At 46.6% G+C, this 9,875-nt stretch overlaps 1 protein-coding gene across 2 annotated transcripts; it reads right to left on the bottom strand.

Annotated features, from left to right (window-relative positions):
- Window positions 1-1,473: 1,473 nt before the first annotated feature.
- On the bottom strand, window positions 1,474-9,476 carry LOC100676540 (transmembrane protein 14C). 2 transcript variants are annotated; one of them, XM_064280613.1, is made up of 6 exons: window positions 9,371-9,476; window positions 7,577-7,645; window positions 7,227-7,303; window positions 6,329-6,430; window positions 2,861-2,948; window positions 1,474-1,987 (listed from the first exon to the last, which is right to left on the bottom strand). In XM_064280613.1, the coding sequence occupies exons 2-6, from the start codon at window positions 7,597-7,599 to the stop codon at window positions 1,930-1,932; spliced, it is 348 nt and encodes a 115-aa protein (XP_064136683.1). In that variant the 5' UTR covers window positions 7,600-7,645; window positions 9,371-9,476; the 3' UTR covers window positions 1,474-1,929. The 2 variants fall into 2 exon arrangements, with proteins under 2 accessions (XP_064136683.1, XP_064136688.1); XM_064280618.1 differs by having other exon boundaries at window positions 7,577-7,659; window positions 9,371-9,406.
- Window positions 9,477-9,875: the final 399 nt, after the last annotated feature.

Below are 9,875 nucleotides of genomic sequence, written 5' to 3'. Positions count from 1 at the left end.
TAGCTATGTCCATGCTCACCCGAGCTAGCCTATAACCAAGACACGTTTCTCATGAATACAGAATGACCAATGCTTTCCTATTCTGAACCACCTGGATCTGTGTATCTGGTCTATAACTCATACGATTCAATGTCTAGGAAGCAACGTGTCATAACCAATTATACTTAACACAAGCTTCCCCTTGTTTAACAGCCACATGGCCATCTTCTACTACTGGTATTTACCTCTACCTGCCCCTCACAAAGTAGCATCGGTGTTCAGGGAAACAAGCATGAAGAGGAAGGCTAGCTCTCTCAGATGGCTCCTCACTGCTCAAGACATCACCCAGACCACCTGTGGGTGTTCTGACCATTGTACCTCTAACTACAATTATTTCTCCCAAACACATTAAAATCAATCTTAAAAAATATCTAAGAGATAATGAAATGTTCTGCCTATGTGATTGTAACATTTGAAAAGATTACAATAATCGGATTCGCCAGGCATGAAACCATACTACAGCAACCACTGAACTGTTTGTAAATGGATGTCTTTATTAAAGTATGAATTTGGCACAACTACATGATAAAAAGCAACTACTGGCTATGCCACGAATTAGGGAATCATTTATTTCATTTAAACATTTGCAAGTGTGCTGTCTCAATCCAGCACCAACCCTTTCACAACGTATAATTATTATGAATAGCAGCATGTGAGAAAAGACCTGGGGTTTCAGTAGAACAAAAGTTGAGTCATTGCTGTGATGGGCCTGTCCGAAAAGCTTTCTTTGATGCTAGTTAACCGAAAAGTAGTCCAGAACACACTACCCGGGCCAGACCCCACTTATGTAGAGTTCTGGGCATGAGGCTTTAAGAATGGTTGTCAGGTTGTATTATATCTGGGGAGTCACAAGGATGGAGAAGGTACTCAAAACCATGTCATACAAAAAGGATGAGAAAACCAGCGTCACTTTCAAAGGAGCTTAAGCAAACACTGATTAATATGTGCCTGAATTATATTCTAAAATCACCCAACACTGGTCAGGGTGGAGATAAGTAGCAACTATCCCTTCCTCTTTAAGCAGGGAAAAATCAAAGCTAGAGGTACCCGATTGAGAGTCAACTCCCGACGCTGCAGTAAACAAAGTGAAGTGAGAACGTATCAGTGTCCAGTTACCGCACCCACAGGAGAGACCAGACCAGGTGACAAGTGCAGGCAGGCCTTTTAGCTTCATGTTTATAAAGAAACTCGTTAAACAAAACTTTTATTTTTTTGCTGCACAGTCTGAATTTCAGAAATCCCCACTACGGGTCATTTTTAAAACAAGCTTCAGTGCAGTGTATAAACAAACTAACTTTCCTTGGTCATTAAATTATTCAAAATGGGTTGTTCCTGAATAGAACACTGAATACGCCCACAGGCCTCTATCTTCCTGCTATCCCATCCCATCCTGTGCTCTGGGACGCCCTGGCAACGAAGACACCACAGGAAACGTTATTTACAGTAAAACTTTATTTCCATTGCTATATCATGCAACATAATTTCAGATCAGTCTGTGCCCTAAGATGAGCAGAAGATGGCTATCTGCAATCTCCTAAGAGATCTTCCTCAGGCTGTTCCTCGGAGGAGGGCATGGAGGTCCAGGGCCCCAAATGCTGAAACCTAACATTCTGCCCACTGAGAATCTATCTCCAGTTACAGGAAGAAGAGAGTACATCAATGTACAAGAATCAAATTACATGAGGGTGCAAGACAATCGCCACCTCTGGAGCGTTGCTGTAATGAGAACAACTGATTTTTTCCTGCAAAGTTCAGTGCTATTTTTTTTTTTTTAAGTAAAAGGTCAGAATATGTGAAAACACTGAAGCCTTTTGTGTTTATGTCTCTCACATTAAAAACAGAGTTAGCGTGGAGGCTTTTAATTCTTCCTGAGTTCCAGCTGGGACGTGACTATGACTGATGGGGTCTACTGATAATACTAAATCCAAGTTTGGCAACCATCAGCAAACTGTTCAAAAGAAACACATAAACAGAGTCAGGTAAAGGACAAGGAGCCATTCACCCTTCTCTAAAGAAACTAGATTCTGCAGGTGCCTCACAACCACACTGGTTATGACATGTTGCTCCCTCCACAATGAAACTTCCATCCCTGAGGGCACCAAGGAAAAAACACTATCGGGGCAGTCTGCCCTGAAGGCTTAGTAGTACACCTGAGCTGGAGCTCCTAGTCCAACTGTCAAGAATTTGAGGGATGAAGAAACTGAAGTCTGGAGAGACCTGGGCCTCCCTCCGGCCACAGAGCTAGTGAACGGTCAAGGCAGGATTGATTAGAGCTCAGGTCTCAACCTTGGTCTACACGGCTCCTCTGTTTTATGTATAAAACACCATGCTGACAGCATAACTATGATCAAAGCTGGATAAGCTTTTCCCAAAATGGGTTTTTAAAATTCTCCTACCTTCAGGATATATTAAACTTAAGGGCTACATTCTAAAAACACTTTGGCCTAAGTTTTACAGCCAAAGTTAATTAGAAAACAGAATTCAATCAAATCATTAGCAAAGGATACCTATACAACTAAGAAAAGTGACACCCACTCTAAAGGTCACACGAAGGGCTGCAGTCTTGGCTTTGCATGAAGCTTCTGCCACTGCAGAGGAGCCAGGATGGACCACTGCCTCCGTGAATTAATATCCTTATCTACGTTTCACACTAAATCGGCTACTGTTCTGGCAGCCTTTCCAGTTTGTGTATAAATTAAACGATTTCAGCTGATGCCCAGCATCAGCTATGCTGCGACAGTCACTTTTTGAACCTATAACATATCTCAGGCAATGAACTAAACCCTACAGTGGTAAAGAGCAGCAACAGAACATGAAGTACCTGGCACCCGCGATCAAGCCTGCAGGCATAAATTTTCCGGAGTGATAGAATCTCATTCCCATAATGCCTGCCAAGGTCCCAGACGTAGCTAATGGAAAAGAGTAAGAGAATGGTTAAATATCGTTACATCTTATAAGTGAGGGAACCAAAAGAAGTGACCAGAGTCCCATCATCTTTCAAGGTCCAGATTCAATCCCACACTTCCTCCTACTCCCCCAGGTGGGTGGGACTGTCAAGGCCACCCACAGCCGAAGAGACTAAGGACAAACATTGGCATACCAGCCCTCACAGCCTGGGCCCTGCCTGCCTGTCCAGCCTCGTCTCCCACCACCATCTACCAGAGTATTTAACAGTTTCCTCCAAAACTGCTGCTAGTCCTCCCCTAGCCACGCCCTGCAGATAATGTTTCCTCCACTCTGTTCTCTTCCCATTCAGTCTCTATGGACCCCTACTCTGTGCAAGCACCACAGCATGGGCTGGCGGACACGACAGTCACCACACAGCTTCTGTCCTCAGAGTGTTTAGAGTCTGATGGGACAGGTGGTAAAGGATCACACACAAAATTATAATTTATGCTATGGGTATAATTCATTCTACCCAGTTCCAGTTGCTGTCGACTCCAACTCATGGTGACCCCACGTGTGTCAGAGTAGAACTGTGCTCCATGGGGCTTTCAATGGTGGGTTTTCAGAAGTAGATTGCCAGGCCTTTCCTCTGAAATTAATGCTATATAAATAATAGAGTAAGGAGCACCAATCTTTCAGGGAAGACATAAAATGATTTACTGAAGGAGTGATGACTGAGCTGGGATCTGTGACCAAAGTAGGAGAGAGCTGGCTGGAGGGGAGGAAAACATCTTCTAAGCAGGAGGAATGGTGCTTGCAAAGGCCCTGCAGTGCAAGGGGCGTGGCACACTGCAGCAACTGGATAGCCAGGATGGCTCGGTATAGAAATCAAGAAAAGGCTCAAGAAGAAGAGGGACCAAACCACACAGGGCCATATTAAGCAGTGAGAAGCCACTGATGATATTATGCAAAGGAATGTGTGTACAGAGTTGGATTTTGAAAACATAATTTCAACTGCACCATGGATAAAAAGCTATAGGGACTCCAGAGAGCACGTAGGGATACACCTTAAGGAACAGCCTCAGAACTGCAGGCAAGAGAGAAAGATAACTGGGGCCAGGAGGGTGGCAGGAGAGATGGGAGAAAGGGACCATTCAGGGTATGTGTGGGAGGTGGTGTTGCTAGGGCTTGTTGATGAATCAGACAAAGGCTGGGGGAAGGGAACAATCAAGACCTGAATGGATGGAGACCAGAAGACCAGATGGCTCTGAGACCCTGAGGTCAGTGTTGGGTGTGCTGAGGTTCTGGTGCCTTTAGGCACCTGTATGTATGAGAAAGAAAAGCTTGAAAGAGAGAGAAATTTATGAGTCACTTGTGTACTGGTGGTAATTAACGCCACGGGCTTCAATTACATTGTCAAGAAAAAAAGTATAAAGAAGATAAAAAGACCAGGCCTTACTAACTTCAATATTTAAGGGCCGGAGAGATAGATGGGTGTCATGGATTAAATTGTGTTCCCCAAAATTATGCGTAAACTTGGTTAGGGCCTCGATTCCCAGTATTGCGTGGCTATTCTCCATTTTGTGATTGTAATTTTATGTTAAAGAAAATTAGGGTGGGATGTAACACCCTTAAAAGGTCACATCCCTGATCCAATGTAAAGGGAGTCTCCCTGGGGTGTGGCCTGCACCACCTTTTATCTTACAAAAGATAAAAGGAAAGGGAAGCAAGCAGAGAGTGGGGACCTCATACCACCAAGCAGAGCATATTCTTTGGACCTGGGGTTCCTGTGCGGAGAAGCTCCTTGTCCAGGGGAAGACTGATGAGAAGCGTCTTCCTTCAGAGCCAACACAAAGTGTCCCCCTGAAGGTGACGTCCTGAATTTGGACTTGTAGCCTACCAGACTATGAGAAAATAAGTTTTTTTTTTTTATTAAAGCCACCCACTTGTGGTATTTCTGTTATAGCAGCACTAGATGACTAAGACAACGGATCTACAAAAACAAAAGAATAAGGAGATAAAAAGGAGAGTGGAAAATAGTCAACTCTGTTGAACACAGCTAACAGGGCAAGTAAAACAAGGACTGAACAGGGTCTAGTGAATTTTGAGAAATAGGGTTTACTGGCAGCTATTTCCACAGACAAAAGGGAGCAAAAATGGGAGACTGAAGTGGGTCAAGAACATGTGGGAGATAAGAAGTGGAAAACAAGGAGTATACACAATTTTTTAAGAGAAGTTTGTAAGCGGGGAGAAAGAGTTAAGACAGTAGCTAGAGAAAGAAGTGGGGTCAAACAAGAGAGATCTCCTGTTTTCTTTGTGAAATGGGTGAGCTATGAGCACACATGAACATCAGTACGAAGGATCCATCTGAAAGGGGGTATAAAACACGAGCTGTATTTTATGCAAACTCCTGAGTGGCAGGACAGAATGAGATCCCAGCACAGGTGGAGGGACTGGCCTGGGGGAAACTCTGGGGGCTGATGGCATGAAAACAAGGGGTCTCCATCTGATGATTTCTATTTTTTCTCTCAAGTGGGAGAGCGGAGCAGTAGAATCAGAGGTTGGAAAAAACTCAGTAGCCGGGCAGTCCTTCCGGAGTCCAAGTGAGGGAGCTGTGAGGCAGTTGAGAGCTGGGCCTGTCTTCCTTCCCTAGCATGCCCCAAATCAGCCACCACTGAGCACCCTTCCCAGCCCAGGGCTGACCTGCAAACCCCATTAACACGCCTGCTCACCTCACCATGTCTGTAAGGGCCAGCACTGCTTTTCCCCACGCTGTGCGTCTGTGTGAACAGTGAGAAACCCAGCCTCCCAGCAGGTCACACACACAGGTGGAGCTCAATAAAAATATGCCACCAGTCACCCTGACAAGGAGTCATATTTCCTTCCCTGAACTCCGTGTGTTGCTGCTCATGGCTACTTTCCCGCAGCACCAGAGTTGCTGTCTAGGTCCCTGTCTTAGGCTCCTAATGACGTTGAAAGCTCCTCGAAGGCAAGGCCTAGGTCTTACACGTTCAGGTTACTGTTAGGAGTCTGTTAAGTGATCTTCAAATTGGAAAGAAGTAATGATACCAACCTAACCCAGACAGCTGATATTTTCATAGCACTTTATCAAAGAGACAGTCTTCAGCAGGCAACCACAATGGTTAACAGAAAATGGTTACCCTGTACAAGTTTAAATACTGATTTCTCACAAAGTATGAAAAGCTTCCCATGATCTGCGTGTAAAAGATAAACAGAAAACAAATACAAATTCCCCTTATTTTCAAACTTCCCTCGAACCCTGCAGAAGCAGTGAAGCTGTCTTATATGTGAATAAACTGCCACATCCCACCAAACCAGGGCCTTCAGGTAAACAGTATTCTGGACATATAATTACAATAAGGAGACACTGGAACAAACATACCTAGGAAAACCCAAACGTTCCTGGGATCCTGAGAGAGCTGGTAAGCACCCAGGCCTGCTAATCCTCCAAAGAGGAGTCCGGCAGCCAGGGATGGGACGCTACCTAGAAGGAAGCAAACACACATCTGCACTATAATGTCAGACTCTTATTTCATTAACAGAATCCACCAAACTGCCCTCCCCTACAGTAAAACAAAACAAACAGAACTTCCCTCAACACAGTGCATCACCAAGGAGTCCCACCAGGTAAATGGGGGTATCCGCTATTTTGCCAGGGAAGTCAGGGTAAAGCACCTATGCCCCTCTCCTCTCATAGGTTGGACTCTTCCATCTACAGAGAAAAGAGCTCCTAACCAGGTCAGATTCACCCATCAAGGGCTAGAACTGTGTGTGGGCAGGACTGCAGTTAAGTCAAAAAAGGATAGGCCGAGAGGGTCAGTCAGTTAAGAACAGAACCAGAAAATAAGGGGTTCCAATGTGTGTGTCGTGGGGATGGAGGCACGTTCACTGGCATGGCCACACCCTCTTTAATGAGGAGCCGTCAACACACCGGGAGGTGAAGGCTGGAGGAGTCCTGCTGGGAGAGTGCAGACGGCACTTTGAGGCCAAGGCTGATGTATGGTACTCAATGATAACCACAATCTACTACCACCCTGCCAGCAACTTCAGATAAAGAGGCAAAAACGAACAATTCTACAAGAAGCAAACCTGGCTTAGCTCAACAGATAACCAAAGTCAACTATAGAAGGAGCTCTGGGACTGACACTAAGTCTGCACTCAAGCTAGAGGGGCTAGAGCAAACCTAACTCCAACAAGACTCTTCCTCCGGGACCTAGAGGGCTTGCTCTTCATCAGGAACATGGGGGAGGTCTTAAGAGATCAAGTAACTCAGACCATACCTGCTTTTGCATAGCCAATGATCCCACCAGAAGCAACCAATGCCGCGTAGCCAAAGCCAAGCCAATGTAAGGGCACTCTGAAAACGCAAGAGTAAGAAATCAGTGCCAACCACGCTTTAAAAGCAAACGCTAAACAATTCTCTCACTGTACAAATATGTAAAATAAAGCCCAAAGAAGTTAGAGGACTAGCTTAAAGTCACAAAATCTGTCAGGGGCGGAGCTGGGACTCACACCCAGTTCTCTGGACATGTCCAGTGTTCAGTCTTCTCAGGGCCCTCTGCAGCTGGGAAAGGAACTCTGGTTTGAAGAAAGCTCCTGGATATTCCATTCCCATTTACTGTGTACTTACAGTGGGCCAGGCTCCTTCTGCATTGTTCTCTTCCCACTCTGTCCAGCTGAGGGGATACCAGGCCTGCACCTGCAAAGGAGGGGCTGCTTCAGAGGTTATCATGGATTGAATTATGTCCCCCCAAAAATGTGTGTATCAACTTTGTTAGGCCATGATTCTCAGTATTACATGGCTGTCCTCCATTTTGTGATTGTAATCTTATGCTGAGAGGATCAGGATGGGACTGTACCACCACCCTCACTCCGGTCACCTCCCTGGTCCAAGGTAAAGGGAGTTTCCCTGGACTGTGGCCTGCACCACCTTTTATCTCCCAAGAGATAAAAGGAAGGGGAAGCAAGAAGAGAGCAGCACCAGGAGCAGAGCGCATCCTTTGGACACGGGGTCCCTGCACCTGAGAAGCTCCTTGATCAGTGGAAGACTGATGAAAAGGCCCACGGAGAGAGAAGGCTTTCCCCTGGAGCTGACACCTAGAATTTGGACTTATAACCTACTTTTAGTGTGAAGAAATTTCTCTTTGTTAAAGCCACCTACTTGGCATTTCTGTTACAGCAGCACTAGATGACTAAGACAAAAGCGGTTAAAGGCACAGATCTCTGCCAGGCAGAAAGAAGTGGTCCGAGTTCCATCCCCGCACTTTGTAGCTAAGAGGTCCTGGGCAAGCTAAGCAATGCCTCCAGGCCCCAGTTTCCTTTCCTGTACCACAGGGATAACAATGGTACCAATTCCGGGGGTTGTTGTGAGCACTAAATGCGGTAATACGTAAAAAGTGCTTAAACCAAAAAAGCCATTGCAGTCCAGTCGAATTCGGACTCATAGCGGCTCTATAGGACACAGAAGAACTGCCCCACGGGGTTTCCAAGGCCGCAATCTTTAAAAAAGCTGACTCCCACATCTTTCTCCCACAGAGTGGCTGGCGGATTTGAACTGCTGACCTTTCGGTTAGCAGCCAAGCACTTAACTGCTGTGCCACCAGGGCTCTAAAAAAGTACTTATATATAAAAAAGTACTTAGTACATAGTAAATGCTGAACAGACACAACCATTTTTGTAAAAATCTCAATTCTAGTAACATAAACCCACAAGAAACTGAGCTATATTCACTGACCAGCTAGGCACCTTAAAGGAGTTAACCTTTCCGTCAATTAACCCAAATTATTATTAAATACGAAAACCAAATACCTTCTGCACCCTCAGTTCAAATATTTGTTTTTTGGAGGGGGGGTGGAAAGGGGACTAGTTTTACCTTTGCCCCAACAATCAAGCTATATCAATGCACAACATTCGTAAAGCTTTTTACGCAGTCATTTATTTTCGCATTCAGCAAGAAACAGCTCTTGCTAGATGGGGGTGGGGTGGGGGGGTGTTAAATATACGGAAATCCAAGTCATAATTACATGAGACACTGCATTCTCGGCAAAGTAACTCCTATTTTCTTGAAAAAGTACATTTTGTATTCAGTAAACCTAATAAGACTAAAAAAAAAGCACGATGTTTATCCCTTTTGTTCTAATAACTTTCACAAAAGCGGTGGCAATATCGTGAGTGGAGTTCTTAGTTCGAAGCGGCATTGAGCAATAAAATCTCCAAGAAAGTAATCATTACTACGTTATCGGAGGAGCTCGGTGTTTCGGCAGCTTTTACAACCTAATTCAAGGAAAGCAGAAAAAGCACCCACGACGCCGCCTAAACCTCACTTGTATTGGGGGGCATAAAAGAGGCGAGAGCAAAACCTCTTAGACAATTCCCAAAAGTCAACTAAAACAGCAATAAAATGAAAATAACAACAGCCAAGTACCCGAACTGCTCTCTCGAACTCAGCTCCGGCGCACAGGCGAGCAGAGGCCTCAGGGCGGGGACTCTCGGTCCTTCCGGAAACGGCGCGGCGCGCGCAGTGCGTCCCAGTGGAGGGCCGGGGCGGGGCGGGGTCTCGGGGCGTGCGAGCGTAGGCCGGGGCGGGGCGGGGCCTCGGGACGTGCGAGCGCGGGACGGGGCGGGGCGTGGGGCGTGAGTTCCGACACGCTCTGTGCGTCTAGGCGCAGGGCGCGGGGACGGGGCGAGGCAGGGAGTCCGAGCGTGCCAGCGTGGGGTGTGAGTCCGGCCGCGCTCTGTGCGTCCGGGGCCCGGGGCTGGGCGGGGCGAGGAGTTGGCGTGTGCGAGCGTGGGGCGGGAGCCTGGCTCGTGCCCTGCGACCCTTGCGCGGCGAGAGGCGGGGCGGGGAGTCGGGACGTGCTACCATGGGGAGGGAATCCTGGCTCCGGCACTGCGTTCCGGTGGCGGGGCGCGGACTGGGCCGACTGGCA

This window comes from Loxodonta africana, chromosome 1 (assembly GCF_030014295.1).
Source record: "Loxodonta africana isolate mLoxAfr1 chromosome 1, mLoxAfr1.hap2, whole genome shotgun sequence".
In the NCBI taxonomy this organism is placed as follows: Eukaryota; Metazoa; Chordata; class Mammalia; order Proboscidea; family Elephantidae; genus Loxodonta; species Loxodonta africana.
The sequence above is the reverse complement of the archived record's forward strand: the minus strand, read 5'-3'. Positions and strand labels throughout refer to the sequence as shown.